At 41.8% G+C, this 21,757-nt stretch overlaps 1 protein-coding gene across 1 annotated transcript in view; it reads left to right on the top strand.

Moving 5' to 3' along the window:
* The window catches only part of LOC134801570 (inositol 1,4,5-trisphosphate receptor), a 142,652-nt gene that overhangs the window by 49,619 nt on the left and 71,276 nt on the right, over nucleotides 1–21,757 (top strand). Inside the window, exons 8-26 of the mRNA XM_063774185.1 lie at nucleotides 34–264; nucleotides 911–1,023; nucleotides 1,603–1,743; nucleotides 2,188–2,272; nucleotides 3,306–3,466; nucleotides 4,669–4,834; nucleotides 5,308–5,451; nucleotides 6,125–6,269; nucleotides 6,807–6,963; nucleotides 9,500–9,608; nucleotides 9,884–10,062; nucleotides 11,521–11,676; nucleotides 12,525–12,722; nucleotides 16,230–16,339; nucleotides 16,977–17,056; nucleotides 17,322–17,447; nucleotides 17,581–17,714; nucleotides 18,844–18,891; nucleotides 19,568–19,727. Coding sequence (XP_063630255.1) covers nucleotides 34–264; nucleotides 911–1,023; nucleotides 1,603–1,743; nucleotides 2,188–2,272; nucleotides 3,306–3,466; nucleotides 4,669–4,834; nucleotides 5,308–5,451; nucleotides 6,125–6,269; nucleotides 6,807–6,963; nucleotides 9,500–9,608; nucleotides 9,884–10,062; nucleotides 11,521–11,676; nucleotides 12,525–12,722; nucleotides 16,230–16,339; nucleotides 16,977–17,056; nucleotides 17,322–17,447; nucleotides 17,581–17,714; nucleotides 18,844–18,891; nucleotides 19,568–19,727 — 2,643 coding nt within the window. The remainder of the gene's footprint in view (nucleotides 1–33; nucleotides 265–910; nucleotides 1,024–1,602; nucleotides 1,744–2,187; nucleotides 2,273–3,305; nucleotides 3,467–4,668; nucleotides 4,835–5,307; nucleotides 5,452–6,124; nucleotides 6,270–6,806; nucleotides 6,964–9,499; nucleotides 9,609–9,883; nucleotides 10,063–11,520; nucleotides 11,677–12,524; nucleotides 12,723–16,229; nucleotides 16,340–16,976; nucleotides 17,057–17,321; nucleotides 17,448–17,580; nucleotides 17,715–18,843; nucleotides 18,892–19,567; nucleotides 19,728–21,757) is intronic.

Consider the following 21,757-nt stretch of genomic DNA (forward strand, 5'->3'; position numbering starts at 1 on the left):
ATCACTCGATAAAAAAATTGTTTTACATTTCAGGTCAACGTAGTAAACTCCTCAACCTCCTGGAAAGTGACCCTATTCCTCGAACACAAAGAGAACCAAGAAGAGATCCTCAAAGGCGGCGACGTGGTCCGTCTCTTCCACGCGGAACAGGAGAAGTTCCTCACCATGGACGAGTACCAGAAGAGGCAGCATGTGTTCCTGAGGACCACGGGGAGGTCTAGCGCCACAGCGGCCACTAGCAGCAAGGCGTTGTGGGAGATAGAGGTAAATATATTACTGTCTTCCACGCTGAACAGGAGAAGTTCCTCACCATGGACGAGTACCAGAAGAGGCAGCACGTGTTCCTGAGGACCACGGGGAGGTCTAGCGCCACAGCGGCCACTAGCAGCAAGGCATTGTGGGAGATAGAGGTAAATATATAACTGTCTTCCACGTGGAACAGGACAAGTTCCTCACCATGGACGAGTGCCAGAAGAGGCAGCACGTGTTCCCGAGGACTAGCGGACAGCGGCCACTAGCAGCAAGGCATTATGGTAGATTGAGGTTAGTTTGGTAATTGGTATACATACCTACTGTCTCTTATTTAAGTTAAAATTTATATATATATGGGCACGGGCAGTGATGATCGATTTTGAATTTCTACTAGCTTCATTTTGCTCCAAAACATGTCGATTGCAGCATTTTTGTACGTAAGCGATGTTACTGTAAGAAGATATGTTGCTGAATCCTGATTCAGAGATATGTATAAAGATTCGAGATACCGAACAGATTATTTATATTTTGACTATTCAGAGTTCAGACCTATGCTATGGTCGCTCAAGCGCGGTTTTTGATCCATTGGATATTGTACTTATTGGAAAGAAAGGGACATTACTTAAATGTTTCATCATTACGAATGTTTTCCTTGCAGGTGGTCCAACACGACCCGTGCCGCGGCGGCGCGGGACACTGGAACTCAATATTCCGGTTTAAACACCTCGCCACCGGACACTACTTAGCTGCCGAAGCGTGCGTTAGACCACCGTAAGTACAACCTAAGAGAGGCGGATAGTCAGAGTAAATTATGTAGCCACGGTAAATTTACTGTCATCTTTCGACAGAAGATTAAAACTGTTAGAACGCCATTTGACTTTGATCCTTATTCTTTCACTGATAGATTTAGATATTTATTCTCATAATATTAAATTACATTATAAATTATGCTAGACTAATCTACATGAATTTATATTATGATCGTCATTCATATATGACATACATTCATATTGATAACTGTTAAATATTAATATTAAAACCATATCTCTCTATACAATCTATTATCTTTGGTACAACCTAGGCTTAGTATTCCACCTGTCCAATTTCTTTGTACAATGTGCATTGCGTCTCACTCTCTCATTAGGCAAAATGTGAGAGTTGACAAGATGTACCCAAGACCTTTAATGGCTAATTTCAAGGGAGTCACCCTAGATATAAAAGAGATAGAAACTAGCGAGTGACGTCATTTGAGTAATATTTTTTTCCTCATGATTCTAAATTACAATGTACTCGTATGTGTTTTGGTTCCTATTATATTTCCGTGCTTTTATATTTATCTTCTTGTTACAGAGACGCACCACTAGATACAGGGGAGCCCGCCTACCAACTAGTCTCCGTAGCACACTCCTCAGAAATAGCCACACTTTTCGAATTGGACCCAACCACTATGACTCACTCCGACGCACCTGTACCGCAGAGTAGCTACGTCAGGTAATTATAAACATATGTATATTGTAATATTTATTTATGAGCACAGAAAATCTTCCTACCGCCACGGAATAAATAATAGCACTAGGTACAGAAGAAGGCTAGGTTCACTCTCTAAGAAAACGCGTCTTTTACGACAGATGTGACGCAAGCGCGAGCAGGCGTCCGTTCCGTTGCGATACGCGGCAACTACTACTGCTAGACACCAAAATTGGTGTGGGCCGCATGTACTTGTAGCGACGCGGCGAAATTGCGGAGTGAGCCACGCCTGCTACCGCTGAGCAAGTCCCCCCTTGTCCAAAAGATATTCAATTTCCGAAATATTCCGGTTACGAGCACACTCCCTCGTCAAATTCGTCTCTTCATAGTTTTCGTGAAGAGATTTTTAGGTAAAAGTAGTAATTTCTCATTTTTATATTATTTAATTTAATTTCTCGTCTGTTTTAGATTACAACATCTATGCACGCATACGTGGGTGCATTCCACGTCGATACCTATTGATAAAGATGAAGAAAAACCTGTTATGTCTAAGGTAAGGTACCGTTTATATATTTCCGCCTGCCAACATTATATTTGTAGAATAGCGCTCAACTTTTTTCTCGAAACTTAACTTGAGTACTAAACTCATGTTCATAAAAAACATTGCGTTGATTGATTTCTGCCTAGTAAATCTTCTATGAGCTTTCCAAGACTAGATCACCTTTACTCGTTTCTAGATAATCATCCTTCGCCTCGCTAATAGAACAATGCAATGGGGTTGGCCGGTCGAAGTATTTTACAGATGGCGCCACCATAGCTTGCCCTGTCCCTCCCTATCCCTAAAATTGTGTCAAATTCTGTTTTTTTTTTAAATGAAAACTTCTTTAGCGGCGCTGGGCACTTTTTGAGGTGAGGAAAAAATGATAAACTCGAGACAGCGTAAGGCGATCACGTGACCGTAACGTTTAGATGGCCACTCATTTAGATGGCATTTAAATCAATAAAGAAAAACTCAATGACATTACATGAAAAAGGTTCTAATCTTGTACGGGTTGAAATACGAGGATCTCACAGTTACATTCTAACTTTATATCACTCAGATATAATTCAATAAAGCTACATCTTGATGAAATCGCTAATAAAAGTGAACTCTAGAACTGGTGAATAAAACTCAAAATATCATGACCAAATATATTTAGATGCGAGGTCTGCAAGGTAACTTTACAATTTCTATTCGAATTATAAACAAATTTGAATTTCGAATTTTAAACAAGCTCACTGACCAGCAATTTCGGAACTAAAGTTTTTCAATAGAAAAGAGGATGGGTCAATAATACATAGTGCTGCAGATATTTTGCACTAGTCATTGAGTTATCACTTCTGTCGGCACTCCCGGAGTGCAACCCGTTGTTTTTTTTTTATATTATAGCCTGGATGCCAGCCCTTTAAGTCAAATGTCACGGAACAAAACTAGAGAAAGGGGCAAGCTATGATGGCGCCATCTATGCCAACTTTCGACAGCTGCTAACCCCATTGAGGGATAGGTCACTAGTAAAATTAACCATTTTAACCCTATGTTTGCTCAGGTGGGGTGTTCAGTGGTGAAAGAAGACAAAGAAGCGTTTGCACTGATATCTGTCTCACCGAGCGAAGTTCGAGACCTTGACTTCGCGAATGACGCCTGCAAAGTGCTTTCTGCGCTGTCTGGCAAGCTGCAGAACGGAAATATAGAACACAACGAGAGGAAGTAAGTTATACAGGGTTATAACACTTTAAAATCTCGCGTTTTGACACATATTTAATTACACAAACGGGTCTACTGCGGTATAATTTCATTGTTTTTACCTTAAATTCCGACGTTTCAGCTGAGTTGCACCAGCTCTCAGCTGAGCTCAGGTCTGTCTTTCCGTGACCAGAGCTGGTGCAACTCAGCTGAAACGTCGGAATTTAAGGTAAAAACAATGAAATTATACCGCAGTAGACCCGTTTGTGTAATTAAATATGTTATACAGGGTTACTTTAAAATATAGCGTGTAGAAGTTCTGTATGTAAAACGTCCACTTGCTCTATTTTCTAGATATTATGTTACTTGAATGTCCATGCCAAGTTGCATATCATTTCGGCTAGTCGTTTTCAATAAGATCTAACTACGACTGAATGGCGACGGTTAGGTACGTGTGGCTGTTAATAATAATGGCAAAAGCATACGTTCATATACCTATATAGCCAAGTGATTAGTCAAAAGCGGTCCGAAATCTTGCCTTTTTGCTTAGCGAACTTGGCTGATACACTGCCGTATGTCTAGATCACTACTGTGTCAATGATCGAGTGGATCGTGACTGTAGGGCAAAGATCATTCAAAACATAACTCGAGGACCGTTGAAAGTGGACATGAACGAAGCATCTCTCCACTCGTTAAAGGTCACACGTTTCGTTGTCTGTATCTATTTGTGGACAGTTGATCTTCTTGAATTAAATAGTCTGCGATATAAGCGGTGATTATAATCTTTCTTTATAGGTCGTATTTGTTGGATTTGCAGACAAATGAAACTAACGCTAAATCAATTACGCATAGGAAAGAATTTATATAAAAATTATAACTTGTACTATAGCATCAAATAGATATAGTTGGTCAAACCAATTTGTCAGTCAGGAAGAACCAGGAAAACTATACTCATCCTTTTTTTTGGGTGCTAGAACTAGTGTAATACAAAGATAGTATGATTCTCTCTGTCTATGATTGAAATGAGACAGTCCTTTGACAAACTATAGTTACGGCCAAAGTGACCAAATACATATACATATTAGAATAGATCCTTATTTCTATGACACCAAATCACTTTGGCCGTCACTATCTATGTTCACTGTTTCTTCATTATACATTCTAGAGAAATTGCTATTTGTACTGATTAAAGATGGATCCTGATTCTAACGTTAAATCCTTTTCAGAGCCCTGACCTGCCTCCTCCAAGACATAGTTTACTTCATAGCCGGCTTTGAAAATGAACCAAACAAGTCCGAAGCCCTGGAGCTGATAGTTGAGAACCCGAACAGAGACCGCCAGAAGTTACTGCGAGAACAATATATCCTGAGACAACTGTTCAGGATACTGCAGGTAATGGCATCATACAGTCGTAGGAACATAATATAGTAGCAAATAACCCAAGTAGCTGGCGCCTTTACCTGCTTGAATTACTTGCACCATTTCTGCTTGATTTTATAGAAGTTGTATCAGCAGCACCGAGACTGGGAGAGGCTCGCAGAACAGCGGACGGAATGGCGCAAACGAGTTGTGGATGGTCGCAAGTTTTGTGATGAGACCTGGTTCGCCGCATTCGCTGACAAGAGGCAAAATCGACGACAAGGTGTCTCAGTACCGGTTTCCGCAAACTTCTCTTGTCAGGCTTCTGGTAGACCATGTCGGTCTCGCATCGGTTTATTCAGCCACCAAAAACGGTGTTTCTCTGGTGTTACACCATAAATCGTCTGCAATAGACGAAAAGGTCTATTCATAAAGCAATTTCAGTTAGGTACCCCGTTCGGTTGTGGCTACGTCTGCTCATATGAAATATTAATTATTTGTTCAAGGGTCCATTTCAAGAGTCACCGGAGGGCGAAGCGTTCCTCAAGATCGAGGAGCTCTGTGACGCTCGCTACGCTGCATACAAATACATCTTCAGGCTCTGCTACCGGATACTGCGTCTCAGTCAACAGGACTATCGGAAGAACCAGGTATTTTGGCGTATAGACACTAGAAATGTATGCATGTGTGTGTGTAATCACCGGAGGGCGAAGCGTTCCTCAAGACCGAGGAGCTCTGTGACGCTCGCTACGCTGCATATAAATACATCTTCAGGCTCTGCTACCGAATACTGCGGCTCAGTCAACAGGACTATCGGAAGAACCAGGTATTTTGGCGTATAGACGCTAGAAATGTATGTGTGTGTGTGTAATCTCGCGTGGATAAAAAAACGTATATTGAGGGGTCCCTTTGATTGACATAATTATTGAAAGTTGATTGTCACATTATCATTAGTCATAATTCTGAAACCGTTAACTTTTCAGGGGTTTCGTAGGTTAGGTTAGGTTTGTTTTATGGCAATCCTGAAAAGTTACGCGTTTCTGAGAAAAACCAAATTAACTAACGAAAATGTGGACAAACAATACATTATGACTTAAATCTTTATGGGAAACAATAGAGACCCGTATATTAATCATTGGTCGCCGAATGTTCACTGCCATCCAGATTTTTTCTGTGAAAAAAAAAACGGAAACCGGCCACTCATGAGGTCACAATTTTGTCTTATACGACCATATCCAGATATGTCATCTTTGTTAAAAAATCCATTAAAATTTTATTAATAATCTGTTATTGAACATTTATCTAATATGGTATCTTTTACAGGAATACATAGCGAAGCATTTCGGGTTCATGCAGAAGCAGATAGGCTACGACATATTAGCCGAAGATACCATCACTGCATTACTACATAACAACCGGAAATTACTTGAAAAGCACATTACGGCTTCGGAAATCGAGACCTTTGTAGGTGAGTTACGATACACTAATTATCTTTTTAATGTGGTTAAAACTGCCAGTGAACAATTTGAATAATTGGTACCAAAGGTAATGTTTTCTGTAGTTCTTCTCCCCGGATTATTTACGTGTTTGTGGAATTTGTGGTGTTTTTAGTTATATTAATTTGCAACAAGGATAAAATAAAGAAATAAGTAAAACATGTTTATAGTTGAACAAACATTACGAAATGTTATATTTGCAACAAGGATAAGCAATCAAGCCAGAAAATTAGATGTTTTTGGGTTAAAATTCGATGTCTGAACTCCATAAACGAGAAATTTGTACTTTTTAGCCGACTTCCAAATCTCAAAAGGAGGAGGTTATCAAATCGGTTGCTTGTTTTTTTTTATGTTTGTTACTCCATATTTAATTAGAAATTGGAGGTTATGTTACTGCAGCGCCTTCTGCGTCAAGCTTGGCGATCAAGCTTTTTAACTAATGTTCGTCCATATAGGAGCAGTACAGTTCGAATACATTTTCGTGTGTAGTAAGCTATTGCATCTTTCAGGCCTCGTCCGCAAGAACATGAAGACGTGGCAGTCCCGATTCCTGGACTATCTAAGCGACCTGTGCATCTCCAACAAGAAGGCTATCGCCGTCACACAAGAACTTATCTGCAAGAGCGTACTCTGTGCCAACAACTCCGACATACTCATCGAGACGAGGTTTGTCCATCATATTAGCCGATATACGACCACATAGATAGGCATCCCCTCGGCTCACAACGACCAGTGGCGTGCACTTCATAAAGGCAAAAAGGCACTGCCTACCCTACTATAATTCCGATGTCTATCCTCTTAAACTACTTAATTTAATTTATACTTGATCGTACTATCAGTAATCGATATAACTTAAAACATTCTAAAAATTAATAAGCGCTCCATCTACCGGTTAAGCTTTGTCATCAAGTCATCATCTATAATTCTACGCGACGAAGTTTACACCACGCGACACTATAGTGTAGTAAACGAAGCAAGTTGTTGTATGGAGACCCATGCATTAATTCCTCAGTCGATGAAATTTTGCTTGGTTATTGTATAGTATGAGCCGAAACTAACATTATAAATATCCAAAAAAAAACCGGCCAAGTGCGAGTCTGACTCGCGTTTCTAGGGTTCCGTACATAATTCCGACTCACGCTTGACTGCACATTTCTAATAGGTTTTCCTGTCATCTATAGGTAAAGAACTATTTTGTGTATTTTTTTCAAAATTTTAGACCCAGTAGTTTCGGAGATACAGGGGGAATGGTCACTTTTTGGCTATTTGTATTTTCTTAAATAACTTCGAACCTATGTATTTCTAAATTATACAAAAAATATGTCCATCTTTGGGTTACTAATTTACATATGTGTACCAAATTTCAACTTAATTGGTCCAGTAGTTTCCGAGAAAATAGGCTGTGACAAACAGACAGACAGACCCACGAGTGATCCTATAAGGGTTCTTTTTTTTTCGTTTTGAGGTACGGAACCCTAAAAACACTCCTAAGTTAGGTATTTATACGTAAACATACAAAGCTGTTTATTTATTTAACCGAGTAATTCCTCCGTCCGAAATTTTTTTACCAAATAAGTTATTGCTATTTCTGCTGGGATTTTTTTTATTGTTATGTCATATATTGTTGCAATACGTTACATGAATATTTCCGGTGGAGACGAAAGTTTGAACGGAGCATTTTTCCGTAAAAAGATATTAACGATTTAAGACTTTAGGTATTTACTTAAATACTATTCCTTGGATATTTATACAATACTTTTTATTTATTGATACTTTATCATACTGTAAAGTTTTTTCTGGCTGAGGAATTACTGCGGGGTCCACTACCTTTATTTACTACACTACTAGCGCCGCTACGTGCCTTGCACGGCAAAGACAGAAAACATTTCCGTCTAAATCTTTCTATGTGTGCCTCTCCGTGAGTCGTCGTTACGCGGTTACAGTGTAGTGGGCCTTCCTATAAGTACGAGCACACAATTATACAAGTAACGCACACATTTAGACGCAATAGGCAGTGTCTTTCGTACAAAACCTAAACGAATGACGCCCGAAAGTTTCCGAATAGTTCCGATGTTTACGTGACTATTTTAAAAAGCAGCATTTGCTATGGTAATTTAGTGCAAATACGAGACTATTTTTTTATTCGTTTACAGTATTTGGTTAAGTTTATTTACATTTTTTATTAGGTCGCCATTGTTTGTTTGTTTTGGTGAGTTTATGAGATAACAGTTAACAGTTGCCGGAAATTATAAAGTGCGATTAGTGAAAAATGGATAATTTTAACTGTGAAAGTTGTGGTGGGTGTGTGTGTGTGCAAACTATTAAAAATGATGCGTTTTCAAAGCTTTCGTTTAGCCAAAAAAAAGAAGTAATTGAAAAGACTTGACAACAAAATGAAAACCATCACGCAATTTTTTTGGGGTTCCGTACCCAAAGGGTAAAACGGGACTCTATTACTAAGACTCTGCTGTCCGTCCGTCCGTCCGTCCGTCTGTCATCAGACTGTATCTCACGAACCGTGATAGTTGAAATTTTCACAGATGTATTTCTGTTGCCGATATAACAACAAACACTAAAAACAGAATAAAATAAAGATTTAAGTGGGGCTCCCATACAACAAACGTGATTTTTGACCGAAGTTAAGCAACGTCGGGCGGGGTCAGTACTTGGATGGGTGACCGTTTTTTTTTTTGCCTTTTTTTGCATTATGGTACGGAACCCTTCGTGCGCGAGTCCGACTCGCACTAGCCCGGTTTTCTGATATAATTTTGCCTACCCAGTCTCAAATCTCTGTGCACGCCACTGAGTCAACGACTGGTCATGCGTCCTCATACAACGGTCCCTGCAATTTTATCCTGATCATCGATTTTGTTGGGGGTTACTTTGGCTGCATTCATACGTTCTCGCGCTTAACACATTGAGTGCCGAGAACCCGCTCGGAGGGTTCTCTGTTCGTAGTCATTCCTCTACAAAGCGGAAAAACGCTGGGATCGCCTATGTTCGCAGCGCTACGAAAACGTTGGCAGTGAATGCGTTAACACTAGATAACCTATCTGGCTCTGCGTTCTCCAAGCTACATGCATAGCCAATTAGCTATCTTAGTTTATTGGAATATTGAGGACTACGGACTACGAATTCCTTCGGAATCAGACTTGTACTTGGTCGGTTTTTTTAAGTATTTTAAAATGTCAATATGTTTCAGGGTCGTCTCGACAAAATACGAAAAAAGCAGCGGCTCCCCAAAGACTGACGAGGAAATCAAACAGTACACTGTCGAAGACGAAGTCATATTGTTGTGGAACAACAAGAAGGTACAATACAATGGAATATCTATAAAAATGCCTTAACCATGAACATAAAACCAAAACACATTGCTGCGATTGGTTGCAGGCGAAATTGTAAAAGGGAACGTTAGCACTAAAAGAAGTTTTGTGAGTAGGTCACTATACGCCATAACCTTACGTTAACTGATTATTTCGTCGTTTAAATATCAGGTTACTCAATATATCAAATGCAAGTGTTTCAGCGGCCCAATAATAAACCAACTAAGTATTTTCATGATTAAATTGACTATTTCGTTCCGCAGGATTCCCGTTTACTAACGGAGCTAGCGGCCGAAGCCCGCGAGGAGCCCGCAGGCACGTCGGCCGCCATCTTGGACTACTATCGCCACCAGCTCGACCTGTTCTCCAACATGTGTCTCAACAGGCAGTACCTGGCCCTCAACACGCTGTCGCCGCAGTTGAATATACAGCTGATACTCAAGTAAGTTCTGTTAGACTGTGTATCCAAGCCCGCGAGGAGCCCGCAGGCACGTCGGCCGCCATCTTGGACTACTATCGCCACCAGCTCGACCTGTTCTCCAACATGTGTCTCAACAGGCAGTACCTGGCCCTCAACACGCTGTCGCCGCAGTTGAATATACAGCTGATACTCAAGTAAGTTCTGTTAGACCGTGTATCCAAGCCCGCGAGGAGCCCGCAGGCACGTCGGCCGCCATCTTGGACTACTATCGCCACCAGCTCGACCTGTTCTCCAACATGTGTCTCAACAGGCAGTACCTGGCCCTCAACACGCTGTCGCCGCAGTTGAATATACAGCTGATACTCAAGTAAGTTCTGTTAGACTGTGTATCCAAGCCCGCGAGGAGCCCGCAGGCACGTCGGCCGCCATCTTGGACTACTATCGCCACCAGCTCGACCTGTTCTCCAACATGTGTCTCAACAGGCAGTACCTGGCCCTCAACACGCTGTCGCCGCAGTTGAATATACAGCTGATACTCAAGTAAGTTCTGTTAGACCGTGTATTTGCCCGCGAGGAGCCCGCAGGCACGTCGGCCGCCATCTTGGACTACTATCGCCACCAGCTCGACCTGTTCTCCAACATGTGTCTCAACAGGCAGTACCTGGCCCTCAACACGCTGTCGCCGCAGTTGAATATACAGCTGATACTCAAGTAAGTTCTGTTAGACCGTGTATCCAAGCCCGCGAGGAGCCCGCAGGCACGTCGGCCGCCATCTTGGACTACTATCGCCACCAGCTCGACCTGTTCTCCAACATGTGTCTCAACAGGCAGTACCTGGCCCTCAACACGCTGTCGCAGCAGTTGAATATACAGCTGATACTCAAGTAAGTTCTGTTAGACTGTGTATCCAAGCCCGCGAGGAGCCCGCAGGCACGTCGGCCGCCATCTTGGACTACTATCGCCACCAGCTCGACCTGTTCTCCAACATGTGTCTCAACAGGCAGTACCTGGCCCTCAACACGCTGTCGCAGCAGTTGATTATACAGCTGATAAGTAAGTCATTGATATAATTATAATTAGGAAAACTTATTTAACGGGAGAGAAAACCAATCACCTTGCAAACTTAGGTGTTGGTAGGAGCCGTATGATTACACACAAAGCTACAAAGAATACTAATTTCAAAATAAGATATGTATTTATGCCCGATAGGCTGTTCAACTTGCTATTGGTGTAAAAAAATAAAACTAATTTGGACCAATTCCCTCTAATTGAGGAGGGATTTAAATCTTCTCGGGCAGAGGTGTAGGGTGAGAGCCGGTGTAGCTTTATTTGACGTTCATAAGCGCATTTACTTGAAAAATAAATACTTATCGAAATGTCTTTGTGATTACATGACATGTTGTTGTGTTCGTGCTCATCATCATAGGTATATATCAAACATCTGTTTGCTGCAATATTATACTGAACTTTCTTTTACAGATGCATGTCAAACAACTTGCTGTCCCACGAACTACGAGCCTCTTTCTGCCGTCTAATGTTACATCTACACGTCGACCGCGACCCTCAAGAGCCGGTGACGCCTGTCAAATACGCTCGCTTGTGGACTGAGGTGCCGGACCATATACATATCAAAGAGTGAGTTTGTCAAACACTATTCTTAATGATAATTGTTAGGTCATTCGATCCAGATAAATGTCACTTATATTCCTCTCCACATCACTGGTGATCGGCCACCAATTTAATTATTGCTGTTTAAAATAAGCAATCAAATCAAATCATTTATTTTCAGGCTACTAAGGCCCATAGATACATACCTTACAAACTAACATATATATACAATAATAAAAATCTTAAATACTAAAAAATCATTTTCGTGACGCAGTTTTCTATTGCGGCGTCACTTGCTCTGGTGTAGGATTTGGTAGATTCCCACAGAACCGCCGAAATATCACACCCTTCGGCCAGAAGTCCGTGCTCGCGATGGCTTCCAGCAGCGGCCGCGGCACGCGCACCACAAACGAGCTGAAGTGCACGTAATGACGCGATCGCAGCTGGAACACTTTCAACTCGTAACGGGCGAAGATATTCCACCACGTCGTCAGCCGTGGCGGAAACATGCAGGCGCGATACGTATAGCGCCGTATTCGGCGTCGCAGCCCTCAGTCTAGATGCCATATCTGGCTTCGCAGTGCCACACTGGCTCTTGCGAGGCGCCTTGCGCGGCCGCCTCAATGCTTACTTAGATATAAAGATAACGTCCATTAACTTAAGAAGATTATTGATAATCACACAAATGGTTTTTTATTAGCCTATTTTACTGTCCCTCTAGTGGGAAAGGCCGTCCCTCGTTTCCTCCACTCGACCCTGCTGTCTGTATTTTTCCATCAATTCGGGTAGAATGCGTCCAAGTCGTCCCGCCATCACCTCGGTCAGCTTGCACCCCGGCGTATTATTTATTTACTAAATATAATATCTTGTTTCAGTTATCAATGCGTGAAAGGCGGCCCCGACGCCAACCGCGAGAAAGTTAAACAACAATTCGCTTCCACCATCGGCTTCGTGGAGAACTACCTGTGTAACGTCGTCACAAGAACGTGGTACTTCAGTGACCATGATCAGAACAAACTGACCTTTGAAGTAGTGAAACTGGCCCGGGAGCTGATCTACTTCGGTTTCTACAGGTATGTGTCAAGGGCAGTTCATATGAAGCACATTTTATTTGTAGAGAACTATCTCGGCAACGTCGTCACAATAACCTGGTACTTCAGTGACCACAATCAGAACAAACTGACCTTTGAAGTGGTGAAACTGGCCCGGGAGCTGATCTACTTCGGTTTCTACAGGTACCTATGTGTCAAAGGCAGTTCATATGAAGCACATTTTCTTTGTAGAGAACTATCTCTGCAACGTCGTCACAAGAACCTGGTACTTCAGTGACCACGACCTTTGAAGTGGTGAAACTGGCCCGGGAGCTGATCTATTTCGGATTCTACAGGCATTTAGACGTTAAGATTTCTATTTGATACCAATCTTTTCTTTTGCAATTTTCTTAATGTAAGTTCTCATTAAAATTTGCATATTATCAATCACTAGCGACCCGCTCTGGCTTCGCACGGGTTAACAAATTATACACTCAAACCTTCCTATCACTCTATTGATAGGTGAAAACCGCATGAAAATCCGTTTATGAGTTTATCGCGAACATACCAACACAAACAGACAGACGCGGCGGAAGACTTTGTTTTATAAGGTGTAGTGATTTTTCGACCACTTGTTGATATCTGATTGAGCTTATATATATTCGACATACACATTATTCATATTGAAGACCGTGACAACATTATTGTGTTCAATGTAAACATAAAATATTAAGTTAATGACATTGAGCCTGATCTGATAAAGGAGACAACTCTGTGATAAAGCAACGCTACCCCATTTACATTATAAACTACAACTACAAGAAACATTATAAACTATTACGTATTACTACCTACTAACCAAGACGAAGTGTACACTACACTTATAAATCTAAAATCAAGTAGTGCGCCTGGCTGGGACAATGTTTCCACGAAATTTCTTAAATACGTTGCCAAGGAAATAGTCCCTATCATAACACACATAGTGAACCTTAGTTTTAATTTAGGAATCTTCCCTAAATCACTTAAAATGTCTATTATTACTCCGGTGTACAAGAGTGGAAAGAGAGACGACATCAGCAACTACAGGCCTATCTCAGTCCTGCCAGTGATTTCGAAAATACTGGAGAAGATTCTAAATAACAGATTACTAAAATATTTAACCAAATTTAATCTCTTATCAAATTCACAGTTCGGATTCAGACACGGAAGATCAACTGAGGACGCAGTAATATCTCTTACCTCCTCAGTTGTAGAAGACCTTGATAACAACAACAAGTGCCTAGCTGTCTTCCTAGATCTGAAGAAAGCTTTTGAAACAGTCTCTCTTCCCATTCTATTGCAAAAATTGGAGAGAAAAGGAATCAGAGGAACACCACTTTTACTCTTCAGAGATTATCTCTATGGCCGAAAGCAACGGGTTAAACTGGGCGAATGTGTCAGCGAGGACGAGAACGTCCAATATGGTGTACCGCAGGGAAGCGTTCTGGGTCCGACTTTATTTTTAGTTTACATCAACGATCTCTGCGATATGACCATTCCTGGCGCAAAAATATTCTCTTATGCTGACGACACAGCTGTCATTTTTAGCGGAAAATCATGGGGAGAGGTAAAGGTCGGAGCTGAACTCGGAATGGCACACATATCAAAGTGGTTAAGGATGAACCTACTAACATTAAACACCAATAAGACAAAATATGTTTGTTTCAGCATCTCTCAACCGACTTCTCAAATAGATTTAAAAATTCATTCTTGTCAGCAAATTAATTTTTCTACTTGTAACTGTCCAACTATTGAAAAAGTCTCTGAAACTAAGTATTTGGGTATACAACTGGACGAGCATTTAAACTGGTATTCTCACCTTGACCAAATAATCGGCAGAGTCAGAAAACTGCTCTGGATCTTTAAGTCGCTAAGGCACATTGTACCAGGTAAAACAAATCTTACAAAGCCTCGCAACATCTTAAACGAAATTTATGTCTCCCTGGTGCAATCTGTCTTATTGTACTGCATAACGATCTGGGGTGGTGCAGCGAAAAGTCGCTTTATCTATCTTGAAAGGGCACAACGTGCACTCATAAAAATGATGTACTTCAAAAAAATTAGATACCCTACTGAAATGCTTTATCAAACCAGTGACCTTCTATCAGTTAGGAAATTATATGTTCTGCAATCAATATTGAAAAAACACAAACTAATACCCTACAACCCTAATTATAAAAACAAAAGAAATATGGTCAATGTAGCTAAATCTTTACGTACGAGAACCTATTTTGCAAGATCGCAGTTTAATTCAAAGTCGTCCTACCTTTATAACAAAATTAACAGAGAATTAGATATTCATTCAAAAACATACCACGAATGTAAATTACATCTCACTAAATGGCTTAAAACTAAAACCTACGACGAAACGGAGAAGCTACTAAGAACAGAGTACTAGAATACACACAATCACTCACACACGCACACACACGCGTACACACACACACACACACACACACACACACACACACACACACACACACACACACACACACACACACACAAACACACACACACACACACACACACACACAAACACAAACACCTGTCTCATTCGATATTCACACCTTAAATCAAACGAGTAAGATCCTATCTGTATTGTTAATGCATGTCTTAGAATTAAGTTAAAAACATAATTAACTAGTAATTCTGTATAATCACCTACTTTTCTTATGTATAATTAATACAATAAAATAAAAAATTGTACTACTTATAAACCTAGGGAAGAGCGGTGTCTCCCAACACAAGCATAAGCTTACCGGGCGGCTCCATCCCCTGTATCACAAAAGATGTATATTATTATGAAATAAAGAATTTTGATTTTTTTTTTTTGATTTTGAAACTAAATAACCGGCCAAGTGCGAGTCGGACTCGCGCACGAAGGGTTCCGTACCATTACGTTTGTTGTATGGGAGCCCCACTTTAATATTTATTATATTTTATTTTTAGTATTTGTTGTTATAGCGGCAACAGAAATACATCATCTGTGAAAATTTCAACTGTCGAGCTATCACGGCGGTTCATGAGTTACAGCCAGGTGACAGACAGGCGGACAGCGAAGTCTTAGTAATAGGGTCCCGTTTTTAGGGTTCCGTACCCAAAAGGTAAAACGGGACCCTATTACTAAGACTCCGCTGTCCGTCCGTCCGTCCGTCCGTCCGTCTGTCACTAGGCTGTATCTCACGAACCGTGATAGACAGTTGAAGTTGAAATTTTCACAGATGATGTATTTCTGTTGCCGCTATAACAACAAATACTAAAAACAGAATAAAATAAAGATTTAAATGGGGCTCCCATACAACAAACGTGATTTTTGACCAAAGTTAAGCAACGTCGGGCGTGGTCAGTACTTGGATGGGTGACCGTTTTTTTTTTTTTGTAGTTTTTTTTCCGTTTTTTTTTTCATTATGGTACGGAACCCTTCGTGCGCGAGTCCGACTCGCACTTGCCCGGTTTTTTTACCCTTTGGGGTCTTTGGGTACGGAACCCTAAAAACATATTTTTTTACAGCTTTAGCAATCTCCTGCGGTTAACGAAGACGCTGCTCAGCATTCTGGACAGCGTGACCTCTGCCATGGACCTCTTGAATGAGACCAACGCCTTATCCGGAGAAGTCGAATGTAAGTTAACACGCCGTTGATAAAATGATAATCGTCTCTCAAAGCAATATAAGTATAAGGTATTATCATATAGTTTATAAAAACGACACATTTTAATATATTTCTACTGTAATTGCATGCAGCACAGGAAAAGGAAATCAAAAAGCGTAAGTTGTTTCATTATTAAGTGATGTCTAAGGGCCCCCCCACGTCTAGCGTCTTTCGAGCGTCGGCGTCTGTCGGCATCTGGTCAGAGCTATGGAAAATGACGTCGCTGCGCAGTTGCGTCGACGCTGCGTCGAGCAGCGGCCATAGAATTGTAGACGCCGACGCTCGAAAGACGCCAGATGTGGGGGGCCCTAATCTGTAATAAAGTTGATAATTCTACAATTTTTTTTTTTCAAGAAAAGCTTACAAATAGAAATCTGCAGTTTTGTGCATTATAATGCATTTAAGAATAATAATAAAACGATTGGTTTTTAAAGAAAAACCTGGGTCTGAAAAACCGCCGTAAGAAACTTTGCAACGTATAATTTCATTAGAAACAATGTATGACAGTTTTGTGGGTTTGTTTATTGTAAATTGACATACATTAAAAAAAAAAAAAAAAAAAAAAAAAAATATTTACATATTTGATTATTGTTTTGTATGTCCATAGCTGAAGGTGGAGTTCTTCGCAGCATCGGCGATATGGGCGCCGTTATGACGTCAATAACGCTGGGATCTGTCACTAGAAATGTAATGTATTCTTGGACGCTTATCTATTACATTTTCTTCTTAAAACTTCCCTTTCCGAATTTTGCGTACACAACAAATAAGTATGTATTACTCATATACGGATACAGATGATTACTATCCGGGCCGATTGAGCCAGAACGAATTGTTGGGGTCAGGTGCAGGCTTTAAGGCACATTGAGTCTTACATTATTGAGCTGTATTGACACTTAGTAATCGCCACCAATTTGTAACAGTATAGTACCTACAATAAAACAAGTCGTTCCAGGCGAGTGGCGGCGGCGCGGGGCTGGGGACGGCGGGGGGCGCGGCGCCGCGCAGCGCCAGCGCGGCGCTGGCCCGCGAGCACCCGCTCGTCATGGACACCAAGCTCAAGATCATCGAGATCCTGCAGGTATCATATTCTAATACATTCTGATATACTCATTTTACCTTTAAAGAGACGCATCTATACCGTCTCTAATCATCTAATTCAAATACCCATACTGTCTTCATAACACACGCTTTAACCCTTTCTTTTCCAACAGTTCATCCTAGATGTCCGACTGGACTACCGTATCAGCTGTCTCCTCTCCATCTTCAAGAAAGAGTTCGAGCAAGCCGGCGAGCGGGCAGACGTGGAGGCCATAGGGCTACAGGCTGAAGGCATATTCAGTTGCAGGTGAGGCAGATAGGGAAATACTTAGCAAATCTCGAATTATTTCAATCGTTCATCCTATACGATTGGACTATATCTCCATCTTCAAGAAAGAGTTCTAACAAGCCGGCGAGCGAGACGTGGAGGCCATAGGGTTACAGGCAAATTCAATTGCAGGTGAAGATGATAGAGAAATACTTAGCAAGTCTCGAATTATTTCAATAGTACATCCTATACGACGGGAGTATGTCTCCATCTTCAAGAGTTCGAGCAAGCCGGCGAGCGGGCTGACGTGGAGACCATAGGGCTACAGGCTGAAGGCATATTCAGTTGCAGGTGAGGATGATGATAGGGAGGTACTTAGCTAGTCTCGAATTATTTCAATAGTGCATCCTATACGACGGGAGTATATCTCCATCTTCAAGAGTTCGAGCAAGCCGGCGAGCGGGCTGACGTGGAGGCCATAGGGCTACAGGCTGAAGGCATATTCACTTCCAGGTGAGGATGAAGATAGAGAGATATTTAGCCAGTCTCGAAATATTTCAATAGTTCATCCTGTACGGCTGGACTATATCTCCATCTTCAAGAAAGAGTTCGAGGAAACCAGCGGGCTGACGTGGAGGCTATACATAGAGTTACAGGTCGAAGGCAGGTGTCGATGATGCTGATGGCATGCAAAACTAGTCTGCGTCGGTAAAAATATTAGGTACCATAAAAAACGTGAAAGATGTTTATTTTTTACGTATATGCCTGAGTCTCATGATATTTTGCAGAGGTATAATCCAAATGGGCATTCTTTCTATTTTTAATATTAAGAAAATAACAGCATTTTCCGATTTTACGAAGTAGAAATAACATTATTAGAATACTGGTGACTAACGCATGCTGGTGGTGGGGGATAATGTACCATCACGCTCCGCGATTGTTGTGCCAAATAGGGTCCTGGCTAATTTGGTTGTTCAATACTTACGCTATAGAATATCCAATTGGCAAGAACCCTAAATGACATAACAATCCCGTGTGGTCACTGTACCACAATCTACTAAATTCATAGATATCAATTAACAATCATGTAGTTTAGACCTTATTATACTTAATATTTATTGTTCATTACTGTAGATCTTTTTTTCCTATAATGTGTAAATTCTTTCAGAGCAATTCAGACTGTACCCGACGGGTGTCTCCCCAAAAATGTAGACTTGTTAGTAAGATGAACTGTACATCGCATGGTTTTACGCATCTTTGTGCTGTGATGATGATGATTGATCAAACATACACTCAATAAATACAATTTGTATGGAAATCCTATACAAATTATTGCTTTTTACTGAGTAGGGTGTTTGTTTCATTCAAATGGGACAGTGAAGAAAAAACTAAATTTATTTTTCTGTTAATTAAGTTCTTTTTTATCTGCAATATTGGTGCTCGTTGTTCTTAAGAACAAATTTAACTATTTCTCATAATGTTTCACTGCACCTTTTGAATTAAAAAACTGAATTAATCCTTCGTCGCCTTGAGTATGTGTATTAACTTAACCTTAAAACTTATGCTTGACTTCATATGTTATGTCCTTGTTTGGCTTTGGATCATGTATGTTTTAACCTATACCAATATTACTAATAAATTGAAGTAGGAATTTAACAAAGGCCAATATTATAATGCTTGAAAAAGTTAAAAAAAACTGCTTGAATAATAACCGAAGCCCGATAACCCCCCAAAAAGCATGCAGCGTCATTCAAAAGTGAACTTTATTACATGATAAAACGATACTAATTTCAATAACAATCACACTTGAAACTTCCACCTTTACAAATAACCAAAAGCATGTATCAATCAAACATAACCTCTACAGCCTTACAATAAAGTCCATATTCCAGGGACGGTCTCGACCTGGACGAGTGCGGAGGGCGCATGGTGTTACGCGTGCTGCTGCAGTTGTGCTCTCAAGGAGCCTCGGCGGCCCTGGTCTCTGGCGCCCTCGCGTTGCTGTTCAGGCACTTTAGCCAGCGCCAAGAGGTGTTGGCGGCCTTTAAACAGGTATGTTACAACGTGTGACCCTTATTGGATAGGTTATAAGGTACAAATTCTGCAACATGATTTAAAACTGGTGTAAATGGCACATGGTGTTACGCGTGCTGCTGCAGTTGTGCTCTCAAGGAGCCTCGGCGGCCCTGGTCTCTGGCGCCCTCGCGTTGCTGTTCAGGCACTTTAGCCAGCGCCAAGAGGTGTTGGCGGCCTTTAAACAGGTATGTTACAATGTGTGACCCTTATTGGATAGGTTATAAGGTACAAATTCTGCAACATGATTTAAAACTGGTGTAAATGGCACATGGTGTTACGCGTGCTGCTGCAGTTGTGCTCTCAAGGAGCCTCGGCGGCCCTGGTCTCTGGCGCCCTCGCGTTGCTGTTCAGGCACTTTAGCCAGCGCCAAGAGGTGTTGGCGGCCTTTAAACAGGTATGTTACAACGTGTGACCCTTATTGGATAGGTTATAAGGTACAAATTCTGCAACATGATTTAAAACTGGTGTAAATGGCACATGGTGTTACGCGTGCTGCTGCAGTTGTGCTCTCAAGGAGCCTCGGCGGCCCTGGTCTCTGGCGCCCTCGCGTTGCTGTTCAGGCACTTTAGCCAGCGCCAAGAGGTGTTGGCGGCCTTTAAACAGGTATGTTACAACGTGTGACCCTTATTGGATAGGTTATAAGGTACAAATTCTGCAACATGATTTAAAACTGGTGTAAATGGCACATGGTGTTACGCGTGCTGCTGCAGTTGTGCTCTCAAGGAGCCTCGGCGGCGCTGGTCTCTGGCGCCCTCGCGTTGCTGTTCAGGCACTTTAGCCAGCGCCAAGAGGTGTTGGCGGCCTTTAAACAGGTATGTTACAACGTGTGACCCTTATTGGATAGGTTATAAGGTACAAATTCTGCAACATGATTTAAAACTGGTGTAAATGGCACATGGTGTTACGCGTGCTGCTGCAGTTGTGCTCTCAAGGAGCCTCGGCGGCCCTGGTCTCTGGCGCCCTCGCGTTGCTGTTCAGGCACTTTAGCCAGCGCCAAGAGGTGTTGGCGGCCTTTAAACAGGTATGTTACAATGTGTGACCCTTATTGGATAGGTTATAAGGTACAAATTCTGCAACATGATTTAAAACTGGTGTAAATGGCACATGGTGTTACGCGTGCTGCTGCAGTTGTGCTCTCAAGGAGCCTCGGCGGCCCTGGTCTCTGGCGCCCTCGCGTTGCTGTTCAGGCACTTTAGCCAGCGCCAAGAGGTGTTGGCGGCCTTTAAACAGGTATGTTACAACGTGTGACCCTTATTGGATAGGTTATAAGGTACAAATTCTGCAACATGATTTAAAACTGGTGTAAATGGCACATGGTGTTACGCGTGCTGCTGCAGTTGTGCTCTCAAGGAGCCTCGGCGGCCCTGGTCTCTGGCGCCCTCGCGTTGCTGTTCAGGCACTTTAGCCAGCGCCAAGAGGTGTTGGCGGCCTTTAAACAGGTATGTTACAACGTGTGACCCTTATTGGATAGGTTATAAGGTACAAATTCTGCAACATGATTTAAAACTGGTGTAAATGGCACATGGTGTTACGCGTGCTGCTGCAGTTGTGCTCTCAAGGAGCCTCGGCGGCCCTGGTCTCTGGCACCCTCGCGTTGCTGTTCAGGCACTTTAGCCAGCGCCAAGAGGTGTTGGCGGCCTTTAAACAGGTATGTTACAACGTGTGACCCTTATTGGATAGGTTATAAGGTACAAATTCTGCAACATGACAGATTTAAAACTAGTAATGGCACATGGTATTACACGTACTGCTGCAGTTGTGCTCTCAAGGAGCCTCGGCGGCCCTGGTCTCTGGCGCCCTCGCGTTGCTGTTCAGGCACTTTAGCCAGCGCCAAGAGGTGTTGGCGGCCTTTAAACAGGTATGTTACAACGTGTGACCCTTATTGGATAGGTTATAAGGTACAAATTCTGCAACATGACAGATTTAAAACTAGTAATGGCACATGGTATTACACGTACTGCTGCAGTTGTGATCTCAAGGAGCCTCGGCGGCGCTGGTCTCTGGCG

This window comes from Cydia splendana, chromosome 22, assembly GCF_910591565.1.
Source record: "Cydia splendana chromosome 22, ilCydSple1.2, whole genome shotgun sequence".
NCBI lineage: Eukaryota > Metazoa > Arthropoda > Insecta > Lepidoptera > Tortricidae > Cydia > Cydia splendana.